The following is a 19,987-nucleotide window of genomic DNA, read 5'->3' as shown; positions in this document are numbered from 1 at the left end:
TACATGGATAGCTTTTATAATGCTTTAGTCAGGGCTTTAAGAGTGCCTATCATTGGTTTGGGGTTTTTAAAGGATTTTTTTCACTATTTAAACTGTCAGCACTATTTTTTACAATTCACTATGCATTTTATGTTCAAATCATTTCCAATATTGGACGTATAAATTGTCTAGAGACTTAGATTGTTCTAATTCATTTTATGCAACTTTTGCAAATTTTACTCCATGAAAGTTCATTATTGCAACTTTGGCTTTGTGTATAAGTATTGTGTGTTTAAGTAAAAATGTTGAAACTTTTTCAATACATGAAGAGTTTTTTTCATTTTTACATCTGCACTTGTGAAAAATTCTCAAGATCTCAGATCTTTGGGCAATTGCATGTGCATTGGTGACCCACTGCAGTTTTTGATTGATCTTTCAGCATGGTATTTCAGATTACTATAGTCATAAAGCTGGGTGCACACAATTATCAAGCATAGCGATATGAGTTTATACATTTCCCTTTTTTAGCTATTTAAAAATAAAGTTCATCTGCTCATACTGTTATGTCCATGTGACTGTCACAAGTATACCTGTTTATGCTTATAAAAATATGTATAGTTATTACTGCCTATTTTATTAAGTGGCTGAGGAAGTGTCTGTCCTGTTTTTGCCTCTCAAATCTCCCTTTAAAAATGTAAATAACTTTTAAAGAATTTCTAAAATTACTTTTTCCAGAATTATATTTTTGAGATTTTGATCTTTTGGGAGTGTGATTTTGGGAATATTAGACTTTAGGGATTTTGATCTTTTGGGATTTTAACATTTGGGATTATGGTGCTTGGGACTGTGTCTTTCAGAATTATGATTGGCTCCCATTAGGAGCACATAGTAAGTATCTGGTAAGTATCCCATATGTAACTGACTGTGGTGGAGTGAAGCAGGAGGGGCATATTTCTTATTCACTGAACAAAACTTTCTTGTATATAATGGTATCAAGCAGGCATACATTTCAAATTATTTTGTTCAGAATCCTAATGCTGAAGGACATGAAGCATAATTTGAACAAATGCAACAGCATACTATGTTTTGGAACAAAAAGACTTAATATAAATGTCAATTCTCCCAAAGTAAATGTAAATAATTAAATGTAATTAGAATACTAAAAGGTTTTATAATTTGAGAAAACCATACTCATTTGTATAGAAAGAAAATTAACTTAGATTAGCCAGTAAAACTGAAAAAACGCCAAGGGAGATTTTATTATGAAACATCAAAATATGAATACAATAAGGGTAATGTTAAATTAATGTTACTAATTAAAATTAGTACAGGAATAGAAAAAGAGATTAGTAAAACAGAATACTGGAAAAGATCTTAGTACAAATGAAAATTTAATACATGGCAGTTTCAGGTGAATGTGGAAAGGATAATATGGGTAAAGGATTACATGGCAAAGTTTCAGTCGGATAGGAAAAGGATGCTGTCAGTAAAGGATTAAGAGCAGTCCTTTCCCATTGACCCATGTCAGGAAAGGTGACCTTGGATTTGCTTTGCTACCACACTGTTTCCTTGAAGTATTCCATTGTAAACTCCATTTTGTAGCCTGCACCTGAATGGAGAGTGCTGTGAATTTGCACATAGACATTGGTAGCCCATGTAACTAAGGTATTTTAAGTCTTGGGAGACCAAGGACTGTGGTTTCCCTGTGCTTAAGTATCAGCTGCATCTCTTACAACTAACTGGGCTCTATGTGACATTGACACTAGAAGATGCAGCTGAACTAGTGAAAGATGTCCTGGATTAAGATTGTTAATGTTTCCCAGTGCTGAGATAAACCACACTCATTTTGAGCTCTTCTCCCCCGCGCAGTGCTGGGCCCCTGTAAGCTGTGCTTGCTTGGGCAGTTGCAGGACTGATGAAAATGCTGTGAAAGTGTTTTCTTGCCCTGGCAAAGCTAATAAACCTAGTGCTAGGTTAAAGCCTACTCTGTTGCTTGTTCAATTGCCCATCAAAAACTGTGATTGATATTGGTGGACATGGCAGATTTGTGTCAGAGCTGTGTGACTGGCTGCTGAACAGAAGAATTATTTTAACAAATTGTTCTTGTATAATTGGAAACCCATTTGGAAGAAAATAAGTGAACCTTTATTTTATATGACATTAAAAATTGAAATTCTAGATTAATATTTACACATTGAAAAAGGAAACAATAAATAATCTGCAAGAAAATTTAAGAAATTACATGCACAATCTACATTAAATAGATCTTCTTAACCAATCCAGAAGTTTAGAAAAAATTAAGATCTATTTGGTTACACAGAAAGTAAAAAAACATTTTAGGGAAAAATCATTCTTATGACAAAATTAGAAGAATTTCTAAGGCCTTTAAAATGGCAAAAAGATATACTCCTGCAGGAAAATGGGCCAAGAATATGAAAATTCACAAACAAGCAAATCTAGGAGCAAGTTGGGCTTATACTCATCAAAGAAGCATAAATTTAAGTAGTATCATGCTATTTATTGTAGAGCAAGAGGATATGTTTGTTATCTTTTTGGAAATGACTCTAACTAACATCTGTTTGAAAATTTAAAATAGCATATTTCCTTTGATCCAGCAATCTCTTCCCTATAATCTACCCCACAGAAATAAAGACACCTGAAATTTAAGGGCTGATTATATTAATGTTTATTGTAATACTGTTTACGGTGGCAAACGAGCAGTAAGTGAATCAATGGTGGTGGGGCTGAATAAATTTACGGTACACAATATCAGAGAATACTATGTAGCAATTGCTCATTTTTACTCTATCTGGCCCTCATAATCCTTGTTGCTGGGTCCAGGACCCCGGGCAACTCAAGGCACTAAAATGTAGTCCTCCTAGTTTGGTCTGAATTAGAGGCCTAGTTGCTCTGATGACTTCAAATCTGCATGAGTACATGGGCAAACCACTTAAGAAATATGAAAGAATGTTTAAGTAGTGCAACATGAGGAATGGAAGAAAATAGGATAGTTTAGATTCATGTGGATATACATGTATATTATTTGAGCATATTACCTCAGAAAAATCAACCCCTACCATTTTTAATCTTATCTCAAGACCAACCTTCAAAAATGCTAATAATAAGCAGTGTTATAATTATATTAGCATTTTGTTATTTTGAGTTTACAAGAAATTAATATATTTAAAATGTCTAAGATTGAAAGGCCGTATACTCATCTTTATCACTATTCAAAAAAAGCATTAACAGCTTTCTCTATATCAAGTTATTGTGCAAAGAAATCAAATAAACATTCTCACAAAGATTGCTCCAAGTAACAGAATACTGTTTAGGTCGGAGATCTCCCTTTTTATAACTATTTCCCCAAGTGAACAAACAAGGGAGGTGGGGATTGATTGGGTATGTCTGAGAATAGAGAAAATTACTCTGCAGGTTAAAATTGAAGCTGAAATTCAGAAGTTGATGTTTTCTTCAATGGCTTATTAAAAAAATTTAAGGATGACATGGTTTCATTTTTAAAATGTCTAATTTCTGACTGGGCATGGTAGCTCATGCCTCTAATCCAAGCACTTTGGGAGGCTGAGGTGGGAGGGATGCTTAAGGCCAGGTTGAGACCAGCCTGGGCAACATAGTGAGACCCTATCTCTATAAATTTTTTTTTTTAAATTAGCCAGGTGTGGTGGCACATGCTTGTAGACCCAGCTACTTGGGGGGCTGGAGGAGGACTGCTTGAGCCAGGCGTTTGAGGCTGCAATGAGCCAGGATCACACCACTTAACTCCAGCCTGGGCAATAGAGTGAGACTCCTGTCTCTCTCTGTAAAAGAAGTCTAATTTCTAGTGCCAATACTGGTTATGCAGAGTATTAAAATTTCTGATAAAGGTTTCAGTAAAAACTAATTCTTTCCAAGTATGTGCACCTATTATTTAATGATATGATCCTTAAGTGTATGTCACCCAACCAACCTGTTGCAAATCATGCTATAACTTTTGAGTATGCACAGATCAGTAATGTGACACACAAAAATAAATATAACTAATTGCATTTGTTAAGTTGCCAACCAATTAAAAATTACTTCATATTTTAAAGTAAAGATATAATTTTAGAAATATTTTTTTTCTTTTTTTTGAGACAGAGTCTCACTCTGTTACCTGGGCTGGAGTGCCATGGCATCAGCCAAGCGCACAGCAACCTCAAACTCCCAGGTTCAAGCAATCCTACTGCCTCAGCCTCCCAAGTAGCTTTGACTACAGGCATGCGCCACCATGCCTGGCTAATTTTTTCTATATATTTTTAGTTGTCCAGCTAATTGCTTTCTATTTTTAGTAGAGACGGGGTCTCGCTCTTGCTCAGGCTGGTCTTGAACTCCTGAGCTCAAATGATTCTCCCTCCTCGGCCTCCCAGAGTGCTAGGATTACAGGCATGAGCCACCACACCTGGCCTAGAAATATTTTCTGTAAGATATTAGCATCTGACTGGGAATGTATTTTGTGTATAGCTTCCTTACTCCTATATGTACCTTCTTATTTTTCAGAAGTTTAAGAGATAGCACAAATAGGTTGCACATATATATTACTACAAGCCAGAATTAATATTTTTTACATTTACTTGCGATGTTTATTTCTTTTGAATGAGAAATTGATATTTAGATACAAAACTGAAGTATGCTTTAATTACCATGTTCGGTCACATTTCCCTTCTCCCCCCCTTCTTCCTAGCAGCACCACTTTTGGGAACTGTGTACCTTTCTAACCCGTTCTTTATAGTTTTACATAAAAATTTATCCATAAGCAATATTTGGTATTAGGGTTGGTTAGTGTTGATTTTATACAAATTAACATAGATACCATTACAATATGTTCATCACTTCATTTTTTTTTCACTCTACATGATTTCTTATATCTTTCTCTTTTAATACATATAGACTTAATTTGTTGTACTTAACTGCTAGAGTGTTCTACTGTTACTGTACCATATTTTATTCATCTATTTCACAAGTGACAGGCATCTGTGTCCCAACTTTTGGCTACTATAACTCATGCTGCAATGAATTACACAGCTACAGACTAGTACATGATTTCCTGTATACATGTGTCAGTTTCTTGGGTATATGTATATATACAATAGTCCCCCCCACCTCATCCGTGGCTTCACTTTCCATAGTTTCAGTTACCCATGGTCAACTGCAATCCAAAAATAGGTAAGTACAGCACAATAAGGTATTTTGAGACCAGATTCACAGAACTTTCATTACAGTATATAGTTATGATTCTATTAGTATTGTTTTTAATCTGTTATTATATCTGATTTGCAAACTGAACTTTACAGGAAAAAACAAAGTATATTTAAGGTTCAGTACTATCCAGGTTTCAGGGATTCACCAGGGGTCTTAGAATATATCCCCACAGAAAAGGGGGCACTACTGTACTCAAGAGTGGAATTTCTGGGTATTCTGGAATGTCTTACAAATTCTTTCCTACCCATTGTTTTAAAAACATTCTCTTATAAAGCTCTTATAAAGTTTTCCTTTTTTGCATTTTAGTCTTCAGTACTTTTGGAATTCTTAAGAAATAAATTTTTGAATGTATGATGATGGTAGAAATCTATTAATATTACTTTTCCATATAAGGAGTCAATTACCCTGAGACCATTTTTTAAATTATCCATGATTTCCCCGCCAATCTGGGATACCACCTCTATCAGTTACCAATTCCCCATAAATTCATGCATGTATTTCTGGATTCAGTATTCTGTCATAATCTCAATTGTCTATAATTGCTTCAACAATTTTGATGATTACAGTTTTACAAATCATACATGTATCAAAACATACAACAATAATTTTGTCTCTTAATTTCAAATCCTGTACCTCTTATATCTCTTTTCTTAACGCATCTGGTAGGCCTTCCAGGAACAAGCTACTTAGTGTCCATGTGTGTGGTGGGAGTTTGGGTTACAGGATTTCATTATATTATGATACTTACTAAACACACAGTATTTTAAGTTTTGAATTGCTGCTGAAAGATCTCCCACATTGATGTCGCTTTAATGTAAAATGAATTTTTTGAAATACTATTAAGTATAAATTGTGCTGAAGGTTTTCCTAAGTCCAAGGCATTCATAGAGCTTTAATGAGTATGAATTCTCTGGTGTCTAATGTGATGTGACTTTTGGCTGAAAGCTTTCCCACATTCACTACACTGATAAGGTTTTTCACCAGTATGGATTCTCATATGCAGAGCAAGAGTTGAGAACTGAGAAAAGGCTTTCCCACATTCATTACAACCATAGGGTTTTTCACCTGTATGGCTTCTCATGTGCACAGTAAGAGATGAGCTTTGACAGAAGGCTTTTCCACATACCTTACATTCATAAGGCTTATCACCTGTATGAATTCTCACATGTACAATAAGTGATGTGATCCGAGAAAAGGCTTTTCCACATTTATTACATTCATAGGGTTTCTCTCCTGTATGAATGTTGTGATGTTTAATGAGGTATTGTTTCTGCCTGAAGATTGTTCCACATTCATTACATTTATAGGGTTTCTCTCCAATATGAATTTTCTCATGCTCAGTGAGATTTGATTTACCACTGAAGGCTTTCCCACATTCCTTACACGTATAGGGTTTCTCTCCAGTATGACTTCTCTGGTGTCTAATGAGGCTTGACTTCTGAATAAAAGCTTTCCCACACCCTTTACATTCATAAGGTTTCTCTCCAGTATGGATTCTCTGATGGATAATGAGGTTTTCCTTCTGGCTAAAGGCTTTTCCACACTCATTACATTTAAAAGGTTTCTTTCCACTATGGATGTTCTGATGTTTAATGAGGTATTGCTTCTGGCTGAAGGCTCTTCCACATTGATTACATTCAAATGGTTTCTCTCCAGTATGAATTTTCTCATGCTCAGTGAGATATGATTTGCCATTAAAGGACTTCCCACATTCCTTACATGCATAAGGTTTGTTTCCTGTGTGATTATTCTGGTGTGTATTGGGGGTTGGCATCTGAATAGAAGCTTTCTCACTTTCATAAGGTTTCTCTCCAGTAAGATGTTTCTGATGAGAAAGGAAGCTTCCCTTCTGGCTGAAGGCTTTTCCACATTTTTTATTACATTTATGCAATTTCTTTCCTGTGTGACTTCTCAAATGGAGAGTCAGGGATGAGACTCGAGTGAACACTTTACCACATTCAGTACATTCATGTGATTTCTCGCCGGTATGCATTTTCTTATGCTCTGTGAAGTTTTGTTTCAGGCTAAAGGTTTTTCTACATTCATTACATTCATAAGGTTTCTATTCAGTATGAATCTGATCATGCTGAAGGAGATGTAATTCATGCTAAAGGCTTTCCAACAGTCCTATCATGCACACAGATTTTCTCCTAGGAGATTTCCCTAGTATCTATTGAGATGTAAAAAGGATGAAAGCTTTTCCATACTCAATAAATTCATATAGTTTCTTTTCAATATTAATTCTCAGGAATCTAAAGAAGTTAAATTTATGATGAAACACTTCTCATGTTGATTACCCTGAGATGAGACAATTACAAAAAGGGATGAACTATAGCATCCTCTTTATATTCTTAAGGGTTCTTTCCTACACTGCTTCTCTCATATTTAAGTATAAATTATGTATGAGTATAAATTATGTTGCAAACTCTTTTAAACTGAGTCCTATACAAAGAAGTACAATCTTGAAGAATCAATGACTGTGTTCAGAAGAAATACTTTACTGTTTCCTAGGTTTTGAGTTTCTCTGTATTTTCACAGAGAAAGATGAGACTTAACTCACAAGTCTTTCATGTTGTGTCTTTATCTGTTTATAAACTTCCCAGGCTTCTAAAAGAAAGTACAAAGAAATCATCATTGAAAAAGAGTTAATAAGTGTACAATATTTACTGTCTGGCATGTAGTAAGCATCCAATAAATTAGGTTATCATTATCATTAACATAATAGCACTAATATCTGTGAATTTTCCCACTATTGTTAATAAAATTTCAGAAGTGTGCTACTGTAAAATAGAGTCTTTATTCAAGCCTAATCTCTCAGTATAAAAGAAAGCTTATAGCCCAGGCAACAAAGTGAGACCCCCCCATCTCTAAAAAAATTTTCTTTAAAAATTAGCCAGTTGTGGTAGCATGCACCTGCAGTCCCAGCTACTCAGGAGGCTGAGTTGGGAGGATCCCTTGAGCCTGGGAATTACAGGCTGCAGTGAGCTATTATTGCACCAGTGCACTCTAGCCTAGGTGACAGAGTGAGACCCCATCTCTCTCTCTCTCTCTCTCTCTCTCTCTCTCACACACACACACACACACACACACACACACACACACACACACACAAGGCAAAAAACCCCAAAGTTCAAATATAATTAACATTCATAGGTATATGTAGTTTTTAGTGTTTTTTCTTTTTTTTTCTTCAGACAAGGTCTTCCCCTGTTGCCCAGGCTGGAGTGCAGTGGCATGATCACAGCTAATTGAAACCTTATCTTCCACGGCTCAAGTGATCACCCTTAAGTCCCTCCTCAGCCTCCTAAGTAGCTGTGACTACAGGTGCAAGCCACTTCTCCTGGCTAATTTTTTTCAAATTTTTTGTAGAGGTGATGTTGCACTGTATTGCCCATGTTGGTCTTGAACTCTTCACTTTGAGCAATCCTCCCATCTTGACCTCACAAAGTGCTGAGATTACAGGTATGAGCCACCTTTTTACTGCTTATAAATGTAACTATGCACACTTCATAAATCAGTCAAATAAGAGAAAACATAAAGAATAGGCAACAAACAGGATGAAAGGACAAACACATAAGATTTAAAGAGCCTAGGGTGATGGGACAAAAAGAAAATGAACAGAAAAATTTAAATAAGGTATTTATTCCTATGTCTTCCTGAAACTCTATTAAAATGATAGTAAAAGGGTTAAGAGAAGCACATACTCATAAAAACTAAAAGGCTAAGGAGATACCACTGGACAAAAAGCATTGGGAAATTTAGAAGGAAAGCAAATAGGGGACTGTAAGTTAATAGCAGAACTGAGTAGCTTAAATAAAAAGTGAGCAGATGAGGATGCCAGCTAGAAACAAGGTCATTTGTAACACACAAGTTTTCAGAGAGGCTCTCTAACTGGAGAGACCACGAAAGAGTGGAAGATGGGGCTTATAAAATGATTATAAAAGGAGCAGCTGCTGTCCCCAACTCTCTTAATGGAAAGTTATTATCCAGACAAACTAAAACTGAGAGGCTCCAAATGTAATGATGACAAGCAAAGTAAATGAGAGGACCATAATAAAAAGAAAAGAATGAGTAAAAGTTTATACATAGTAGGTGCCCAAACCTTTTCTTACTGTTAAACTCCAAAAATGCTGGTGGTTGCCAGGTGTCAGATAATGGAGGGATTCTTTTCTGAAAAAATGAGAAGACCATGAGAACACCTACAGATACTAACATATGGAATCATATAAAAGAAACACCTATATTCCTAACTGATTGCTACACAGTGATGACCACTATTTTACAAGTCCCACCCATGTACACAGATTATAAGAATCTTTCTGGTATCTCAATATTAAATATTAATGTAGAGCTAATGATCACAAACACATTTGATGAAAGCCCTAACATCAAAGACAGATCAAAACAAACAGGATAATACAAGGCAAAGAACAGAAGAACATGGACCTGTAACACTATAATTAATATCACAGAAAGCTAAGAAAAGATTATTATAGCAATGAAATATTAACAGAGTTCTATAAAGAAGTGCTTCTGGAAATAATGATAAAAATTTAAAATTCAGTATGTTGTGGAACAGAAGTCTAAAAAATCAGAATAAAAGAAGGAAGGAAAGGAGAAAGAAATAAAGAAAAAGAGCAATGACTGGAAAATTACTGGATTAGTGGAAGAATCCAGGAGATTGATTCAACATCTACTAAAGGAGTTCCAAAGAAAGTATGAAGAAAAATCAATGCAAGAAATTTTCAGAGAACTAATACAAGAAAAATTCCCAGAATCATAAATCACGAGTCTACATACTTAATAGGCCCATTGAGTACAAAGAACATTCCATTTAAGAGGATCCCTGCTAAAGCACATCATTGTGAAATTTCAGCTAGGAATAAAAAGAGGATCCTAAATATTTCAAAAAAAATATTTATTATATAAGGAGAAATAAAAAAAGATTTATCACATCAAAAAGACACCTGATCCCAAATTATTTCCAACCAAGACTTTGAAGTTTTATAGTTCTGTTTGAGAGTTTGGGAAGAATCACAACACATAAATAGAAAACTAAGCAAACAAAAGGAGGCAAATATTAACTCAAAGAAAAACAAAAGTTATACAAGAAACCAAACAGAATCACAGTAGATCATTTGGTTTACCAGTCAATGACACTTACACTGTTATAAAATGCTGACAAATGATATAATAAAAAAAGCAGTGATGTAACTAGTATCAGAAAGCAGGAAGGGAAGTATGGGTATTGGAGGTAATATTTCTGGACCCCATGTTTTATATCAGCATGTTGATAATGTCTAAAATTGATGAATCAAAAAATAGGTGAAATACCTGTATAAAATATGAGAATAAACACTAGTAGACAGTTAAGTGAGTTGATAGTGTTTGGCTATGTGGAGTAGGAATTGAGGGTAAGGAAAGAGGGAACAAGCGTAGCTGAAATCCTATTTGACTTTTAAAAGCTTCTATTCATTACACCTATAGAATCAACCTTTAAGAATTGGGCCTTTTGACTTAAACCAATTTAGAGCAGTAAAATAACTGTAGACAGTCCTCTGACCTTTTACCTAGTTGCAACTGAGTCTCATATGGGCTAAAGAACATAGCATACGCTTATTTAATGAAGAAACAAAAAGAAGATAGGCGAAAAAACCCAGCCATCTTTGCTTCCAAATCTGATTTATTGCAGTGTTTTAATTATTAGTACTATCATTTCTCGATTATGAAAACTGTCACTACCATCAAGTCAGTTTCCATTTATTTGTCTACTTTCATTATGCCTAATGTACTGGTACCCAAGGTCTTCTCTTGTTAAGAGCCCTTTTCTTTCTCTCTCTCTAAAACATTTCTTTTCCATCCACTAGCTAGAAACCTTCAATATTATCCTGATCTATCTCTTTCAGAATTTTACCCTCATTTTCTTATAAATCAATGTAAAAAGTGACTCTGGTAATATACCGTCACTCATATCAATGCTATACTTCCATAATTTAAAAAAATGTCTCAACCCATCTGCATAATGTAAGCAAAGTTTCACTCAAAATGAATCACAGACCTAAAGCACTAAAACTATTAACACAAAAGAAAAAAATACAAAGTAGACTTCATCAAAAGTAAAAACAAATCCTCTTCAGAAATATAGTTAAGAAAACAAAAGACAAGCCAAAGACTGAGAGAAACTGATAAAGGGCTTGTATCCAAAATGTATACAGAACTCTTAAACTCAATAATAAAAAGATGAATAATCTAATTTTTAAAATGGCCAAATGACTGGAATAGACACTCACAAAATAAGATACGTGTTGAGTATCCCTTATCTGAAATACCTAGGACCAGAAGTATTTTAGATTTTTGATTTTCTTGAATTTTGGAATATCTCCATATATATAATGAGATATCTTGGGTACGGAAACCAAACCTAAACATGACATTCATTTATGTTTCACATATACTTTACACACATAACCTGACAGTAATTTTATACAATATTTTTAATAATATATGTGGCTCATCACATGAGGTCAGATATAGAATTTTCCACTTGTGGTGTCGTGTCAGCACTCAAAAAGTTTCAAATTTTGGAGCATTTCATATTTCGAATTTACAGATTAGGGATGCTCAACCTGTATATGAATGGCCATTGAGCACATTAAAAGTTGTTCATCATAGCCAGGCGCAGTGGCTCATGCCCATAATCCCAGCACTTTGGGAGGCCAAGGGAGGAGGACTGTTTGAGGCCAGGAGTTGAAGACTAGTCTTGGCAATATAAAGAGACCTCATCTCTACAACAAATAAAAAATTAGCTGGGCATGGAGGCTCGTGCCTGTAGTCCTACTTACTCTGGAGACTTACGAGGATCACTTGAGTCCAGGAGTTTGAGGTTATAATGAGCTCTAATCAGGCCACCCACTGCACTCCAGCCTGAATGACAGAGCGAGACCCTCTCTTTAACTAATAATTAGTAAAATGCATATTAAAACCCAAAGAGAATAAAATGGCTGAAGTTAAAAGGACCCATATGTGAGAGTTTGAAACAACCATAAATCTCTCATACATTGCTAGTGATAAAGAAAAATGGCATAACTACTTTGGAAAACAGCTCTTTATATTTGATGAATTTTGCTAATTGTATATACTCACACAACCAACACCAAAATCAAGACACAGAGCTATTTTCCAATATAACTAACGGGTACTTTCAAGTAAATTATACCTCAATAAAGCTGAAAAAGTAAATCCTCCCATACTGTAGCTCTACAACAATCATGAATTATTTAATGATTGCCTTGTTTGTGTTCAAGATTGCAGACAAGGACAAAATACTGGGTTTTCTCTCAATGAGCTTCAACGTATGTCTGAGACATCAGAATTAAAAATACAAATATAAGATAGTATACACTTAGGATCCAAGTTGCCCTGGATGCTGTGATATGAGATGGGAGCTCAGAGATTGGGCTAGATATTTTAATAAAAATGAAGCTCAGGGTTAAATGAGGGATATTTAACCTTGATAGACTGATCAAAGGCAAAGATGCAAAAAATTTCACATATATAAAGAGGGAGGCAAGAAGTATACAACTGGTAATATTTAAAGCTGGAATAATAACCACAATCACCAAGTGTGTAGTGGAGTGAAGAGGGAACTGAAAATATACCAATATCCCCATTACCCCTAGTGAGGAGTAAATAGATATTGTCTAAGGAAATCAAGGATCAAGACCATAAAGGTTATTAATATAAAGGCAACCAAAAGAAGGGGAAAAAAATATAAACTTCCCAAATTTTCAGAAGGAAAGACATATAACAAAACAAAAAAATTCAAAGAGCCTATAAAGATAATAAAGATATAAAGATGAGGCAGAATTTAAAATAGAATACATAAAATTAGATAAAGGAACCAATATGAATCATATTCATATCAGTAAGTACAATTAGAATAAACATAACTAGTGAAAGAAAAGGCTTATATGGAAAATTCTCAGGCCTCACACCAGACCTCCTGAATCAGTAAACTTGAGGATGGGACCCAGGTAATCTGTATTTGACATGATTTTGATGCATGCCTAAGTTTAGCAATACTGATATAGCAAAACCCACCTAAACTCTATATGCAAGGGCTGTCTGGAAAGTATCCAGCCAGAAAGTAACCATTCTCATTATATTAACATGGCTGGATACTTTCCGGACAGCCCTGTATACAAGATATGCATCTAAAATATGTCTCAGAAATGCTGAAAATAAACAAAATACAGAATAAAAAAGAAATCTATAAAAACTAGAGAAATCCAAGATACAGCAACACATTAGTAACTGAGAAGACAACACTCTCTTCACCTATGAAATCAAATCCATAAAATATATTTAAAAATATATAAAAGAAAAATATATACCAATTTATAACATAGTTTACTAATCAGTTTATTCTGTATCTTGAAAATAGATAATGAACCACCTGTTTAAATGTTCAAAGAACATCCTCAAAATCAGCTAATATAGTAGGCCTATTCCACAAAGTAGAAAAGGACAAAATATTCTGACCAAAAAAAAAAAAAAACACCCAGAAATTACAAAAAAAAATTAAAAACCTTTCCATTGTGAATTTCAAAATCTACTGGTTTGAACAAATCCTTTGGCCAAAGAGAAAATTAAAACAAATTGCAAAATATTCAGAAATATAATTCATGAAAACAAAACAAAGCATGTCAGAACCTATCCAACATATTTGAAAAAATGCTTGGAAAAGAAGTTTTAGCATAAATATTTACATCATTTATAAAAGAATTAATAATAAACTAAGCACTCTAAATAATTTAAATAAGGAAAAGTAAACAATAAAACAGAAAACTAGTAAAAATAAAAAAATAAATTAATTTATTACAGAAAAAGAGAAACAATAATAAATTCATGAGTTGATTTTTAGGGAAAAAAGTTAAGTAGGAATAAAGCAAAAAAAAAAGATTATTTGTAATTAACCATAGATAGAAAATGATTGTAGGGAATATTCTATTCAACCCACGCAAATAAATATGAAAACCTAGCAAATAATCTTTGAAAACTGAAACCAGAAAAGACCAAAAACTGAAACAGGAAAACTTGAAAAATAAACATAGAAAAAAAAAAATGGAGACAATTGTTAAGGTATTTCATTGCCCTTAAGCCCAAAGCATAGAAGGCTTAACAGGTGAAATGTAATAAACTTTTAATAGATAATAGTATTACTATTTATTTTAAATTTTCCAATTACTTTTTAAATTCATTAAACTTGAGAAAGTATGATGCACAACAAATCGATATTTTAGCTACTTTAATCCTAACAAGCCACAAGAAAACAAAAAGTTACATCTCCTTTGTAATTAAATCCCCTCATATTTTTATAGGTATTACATCTACATCCTTCACACATATTTATCAGAATTGAATTTTTCATACTGTAAATGACAGTGTTGGGCAACGTCATCTGAATACCAGGTAAAATGGTTCTTCCAACAGCATTTACCTCATGGTTTAAAAAATATTTTCAAAATATAAATCAAAATACTCTAATGGCAAGGAAATCTTCACTGTTTTCTTTGTAAACAATGACCTGTTAGAACAAGGGTTGGTAAACTACATGCCATATCTGTTTTGTGAAGAGTTTCACTGGAACATAGTCATGTTCATTTATTTTCTCGTCCGTTCACTTTCTTGTCTATGACACTTTCACGCTACAATGCCTGAGTTCAGTAGTTGTAACAGAGATCCTACAGCCTACGACGGCTCAAATATTTACTATCTGGCCCTTTACAGAAAAGTTTGCTGACCCCCTGTCCTAGAGTACCACCAATTCCTTCCTCTTCCATCTGGCTGGAACCAGTATTGTTGATCCAGCACCGACCACAACCAGATAATAAAGAGACAACCTGGGAGGAATTTGGATCCTTAAAGGACAAAGACCAAAGTAACCATGGAAATCTGGACTACTCACCACATGACTGTTATATGACCAAGAGGTTTAACAAACCTCCAAATGTACTAGGCACATTAAACCAGCACGTTTGGAGGTTTGTTCTATCACTTAGCTTTACCGTGGTTAGTACACTTCTTAGCCCTATCTCGCTGCTTTACATATCATGTATCTGAGATGTCTAACAAATGTTCATCACCAGCTTAGACCTCTCTCCTCAATAACTGATTCACATATCCTACTGACTATTCAACATCTCCACTTGGATGTCTAATAGGGATCTAATTCATCCTGCTCCGGTCCAAACTCTAGCTCTAGCTTCCAAACCAGTTCCTCCTACATTCTTCTCATCTCTTTAAATAGTAACCTCATTCTCTCAGTTGCTCAAGCAACACTTCTATTTCTCTCAGATCACATACCTATTATATCTTCATATACTATTGGCTTTATCTTCAAAATATACCCAGAATCTGGCTATTTCTCACAATCCTCATTGGGACAACCAACGCCTAAGCCACATCCTGTCTTGCCTGGATTATTTAATAGACTCCTCACTGGTCTTGCTACTTTGGTTTTATCTCTTTACAGTTCTCAACACAGCAGCCACAGTAATCTTGTCACAGTCAAATCATGTCACTGCTCTATCTGAAAACCTTTTTATATACTCATAAAAACATTTAGAAGCATACAGAAGACACTGTTAATAGTGGCTGCTTCTTGGGACCAGAAATAGAGAGCTGAGAGCCATGAATGAGGAGACATACCCTATCGTTTTAATTTTCTATCCAGTACATACATTAAATTTTAAGTATGATTTCTTTTTAAAAGTAACAGGGGAAGTGAGCTAGTAAAAGTCAGTACTAATCCCCAAGCCTGCAATATTGTTAAAAAGCAGGAGGTGAGGAAGCATTCGTTGAACTATGACGGCTGAAGGTAAGACAATAGGAAATAAGACTAAGGGAGTAAAATTCAACTCTGAGGTATACAACAATGGCAGGAGGGAGAAATGATTGAAAGCTAAATTTTAAAGAAACGAATCTACATGCTAGTCTTTGAAAGATTACACGTTTGATACATAATAGAAAGATTAGATACATAGATGATATTTTACCAAAAATAATTTACATGCTAGCTTTTGAAAGGTCACAGATCTGTGAAGGCCTGAATGCTTAAGGAAATGAGTCTAGGCATAAAGGGAGAAGTGAAAAATGGAGAATTTTAGTAAAAGAGGGAATAAACATGAAAGTAAGGCTATAAAAATCATAAAATTGAGGCTGCAAATGAGGTAGAGAGCCTGGCACCCAGAATACAGGTGGGGGAAGCAACCAGTCCTCTAGAATCTGAGAAAAGGAAAACATAGAATCAGGAAGAATATCTGGAAATGTCATTTAGGTATCTAAAGAATTAGCAGTAACATCACTCCAAAAGACAAGGGCTAGTAACAAAAATCTCAAAAAAACAAACAAAAAAGAAAATTTAGAGGTTGCAAACTCTCAGTAACTGCAATAAGCCTTTTATCCCATTCATACCTGCCAGGTTTTTGCTTACTCACCTAGAGAGAACCTTCTTTCACATCTCTTCCTCAATCATCCATTGCTCTTCTTGTCTGAACTGGTGACTTTAAGCTTGTAAATGAAAAAGTGACATAGGACTTGGACATTATGGCTGGGGGGCAAAGCAGCATCCCAGAATTCAGGCTGAGCCCTTAGGACTCTAAGAACTGTTGAGGGGTAAGGAAAGTGCAGCTCCTGGGGATGCACAAGATGCTGGCCTGTGAAAAAGAAGTAGTGATGACTCTTTGGTTTATACATACATGTGAGCAAATAGAAAAAGAATATCCATACTTAGCATTTCAGGCCAAACCCATAATGCCATTTACAAGCTCCACACATTTCAGAAATGAGAAACAGAAGGTCCCTTATTTTCAGAATTTAGGTTACACAGAGAAGCTATGACATTAAGTTGCCAGAGTTCTCCAGAATCACAACCTGTACAGGTTCCTTTGAGCAGGTGTCACTTGTGTTCTTGCTCCTGATTGAAGTCACATTTTTAAATGCCTTTTTTTCCCATAACAACACTTTTCTCATAAATGTAAAGTAACTGACCTTGACTGATATGGACAAAATATATAGGAAATTATTTTGATAGTATTTATAGGTCAGAGTGCTTAAAAATTTTAGAGGACTAATATATCTTACCTACATTATGTTACTGTAGGAGAAATTAAATATAATAGTATCCTACAATTATAGTCTTCCCTTGGTATCCACAGGGGATTAGTTCCAGGACCCCTGCGGATACCAAAATCTGCAGGTGCTCTAGTCCCATATATATAATGTTATAGTATTTGCATATAACCTATGCACATCCTCCTCTATCCTTTAAATCACCCCTAGCTACTTATAATACCTAATGTCATGTAAATGCTATGTAAATAGTTGCTATAGCGTATTGTTTAGGGAATAATGACAACAAGAAAAGTCTGTACGTGTTCAGTACAGATGCAACCATTGTAGGCCTAAAAATAATTTTGATCCATGGATGCAAAACCCACAGATACGAAGGGCTAACTGTATTCTCATTTATTGATTCAGCAAATATATATATTTATCACTTATTGTGTGTAATGAAGAAACCTTGGTTTCCAAGTTGTAATGGAGTATGACACATGAAAGGGTCAAACTTACTCAGAAGCTCTTCTCTTACTAAAATGCAAGAGCCTTAGAACCTGGCTAGACAGTGCTATGAATTGCTGAAACAAGTTATACAGAAGGGGGATTGGATGGAGGCAGATGTTAGGAAGGAGCTATCAGTATGACACTTTGGACATAAAGAGCTTGAAGCTCCTATGTAACCTCCAGACGGACTGTCCATTAGGCAGTTGGATATATCATCAAGAGCTCAGGACAAGTCTCCAATAGAAATAGACATTTATTAATCATATGTGTCAGATAAAGCCATAGCAGTGGAATGTTATTGCCCATAGAGTACTTAGAGATGAAAAGATGTTCAAGGCCAGCTTAGAAACACCAATAGCTAAGGAACAAGGAGAAACATTAAGTCCTGTCTTCCTTATAACTTTTAACAGATTTTTTTGTATATATCAAAACCATATATTTATGATATATATTTTGTACTTTGATTCTTTAATTTTTCATTTTATTGAAAAATATGTTAAGAATAAGTGTGACACAATACTTGAAGAAAGTGTCTTTGTAGATAGAAGAAATTTGTTTCACGACATTTACAAAGGCCATTTGGGCTGTGGAAAACCCGGTCAAATTAGTAGTCAGGCTGCTGAACTAGGGAGTTTCTCGATTTCTTTGCGCCAAAGGCAAGACAATTAGCTTTCCATTTCTGTGCTTTCTGTGTTAGTGGAAACTACCGTTAAAGCTATTTTCCTTAGTTCAGGGCTTCTCTAAACAGCCCCACTAAAGTTTCTCCAAAATATTAAGAAAACTCAATACTTACTGGGAGTATAGGCACCCAGTAACAAGTTTTTCGGAAATCTTTCCTCTGAAACAAAAACAAAAAACAAACAAAAAGAATGCTCATTTTGTTTTCTACTTCACAATAGGTTTGCTTTTATATAAAAATCACTTTTAATTCACTCAATTCCTTAGCCTTTACCCTTTCTTATATTCCAGAAAAACACATCCTTATAATCATTATTTTAGAAACGAGGAAAGTTAGGCTTAGAGGTTACTCCTCACAAAGCCACCATCTATCCTCACAAACTTAGAACCAGTTTCTCACTAACTCTACAATCCCAACACCCCTCACAACCCTCGGGGACCCACCCGCGCGCCCACTCGTTTCCTGCCTACCCCTGCTCCCATCCACACAAGCTCTACACACCGCACGTCACAAGAGGCGATTCCTCCCCTTCGGCCTCCACAGCCCCGGCGCAGGCACCACGAATCCTCTCTTACAGACTCCCTGGCAGGGTCCGGGCCCGCAGACCAAAGCCCCACACCGCAGAAACCAAACTCACCAGCAGACAAAGACGACCATGGCGAGCCGGAGAGTCTGCGCCTGCGCACTCTTTCGGCGGGCGAACATTTCCAGAGGTCTCTCGAGCTCTGCCGGCTCCCGGCTCAGAACTGGACGGAATCAACCGGTCTCGGCCTGTCCTCCACGCCACTCATTGACTATGGACTACACTTCCCAGAAGATTCAGGCTTCGAGTCAGCTTTTCGCGCGAACCTTCTTTTCTCCGCCAGAGGCTGTGGGACTGTCTCTCTGGTGGGGGCGGGAGTGTAAGTAGGCCGAGTCTCAAGACTTAGTTATCGTAACATTCTGCTTGTGTCTACTCTGCCTGTAGGAGAGGGCAGTGGTGTGCCAAAGAGTACGATAAGATCAGCTCAAACACGCTGGGCTGACTTCACGTAGGAGCCGCGGTGCGATGCTAGGCCAGGACCCCCAGGAGACTCCCAGGCGCGGTTCGGCGATCGGCGGCAATCTCTTTGGCCGGACTCGGGCCGGGCGCCATCTTGTCCGTCGCGGGTGTGGGGCTGAACTACATTTCCCACAGGGCGCCGCGTCCTCGGCCCCTCAAAAACCGCGAGGCTGGCGGCTCTGTGGACCGCTGTGCTGGACCTAGGAGCTGGTCCCCGAACGGTTCGCCTCGGCGACTGCTAGTGACGCGATACGGGGGAGGCCGGAGGCGAGGAGTCTAGAACCGGGGCGGGGATTGAGACTGAGTACTGAGTCTGTTGAGGCGTAACGGGCTGAGGAAGGGCGGCTGTGCAACCGTGTGTGATTGTGTGGCTGTATGTCCTAGCGTTGTGTGACACCTTGTGTGCGGATGTGGGGAGTATTATGCTG

At 36.1% G+C, this 19,987-nt stretch overlaps 1 protein-coding gene across 4 annotated transcripts; it reads right to left on the bottom strand.

The window, feature by feature from the left end:
• Window positions 1-5,594: 5,594 nt before the first annotated feature.
• ZNF260 (zinc finger protein 260) lies at window positions 5,595-19,683 on the bottom strand. 4 transcript variants are annotated; one of them, XM_045532218.1, is made up of 5 exons: window positions 19,155-19,683; window positions 18,632-18,676; window positions 16,713-16,931; window positions 9,317-9,384; window positions 5,595-7,821 (listed from the first exon to the last, which is right to left on the bottom strand). In XM_045532218.1, exon 5 carries the CDS (start codon window positions 7,205-7,207, stop codon window positions 6,107-6,109), a length of 1,101 nt encoding a protein of 366 aa, XP_045388174.1. In that variant the 5' UTR covers window positions 7,208-7,821; window positions 9,317-9,384; window positions 16,713-16,931; window positions 18,632-18,676; window positions 19,155-19,683; the 3' UTR covers window positions 5,595-6,106. The 4 variants fall into 4 exon arrangements, 3 of the variants coding, with proteins under 3 accessions (XP_045388174.1, XP_045388173.1, XP_045388175.1); XM_045532217.1 differs by lacking the exon at window positions 19,155-19,683 and adding an exon at window positions 19,019-19,052; XM_045532219.1 differs by lacking the exons at window positions 9,317-9,384; window positions 19,155-19,683 and adding an exon at window positions 19,019-19,052.
• Window positions 19,684-19,987: the final 304 nt, after the last annotated feature.

This window comes from Lemur catta, chromosome 19, assembly GCF_020740605.2.
Source record: "Lemur catta isolate mLemCat1 chromosome 19, mLemCat1.pri, whole genome shotgun sequence".
Lineage (NCBI taxonomy): Eukaryota > Metazoa > Chordata > Mammalia > Primates > Lemuridae > Lemur > Lemur catta.
Note: the sequence above shows the minus strand (reverse complement) of the source record. Positions and strands in the feature narration are given on the sequence as shown.

What these genes read in the sequence shown, in the direction of transcription:
- ZNF260 (XM_045532218.1), bottom strand. Translation starts at nt 7,207, where the DNA reads ATGCATACCGGCGAGAAATCACATGAATGTACTGAATGTGGTAAAGTG.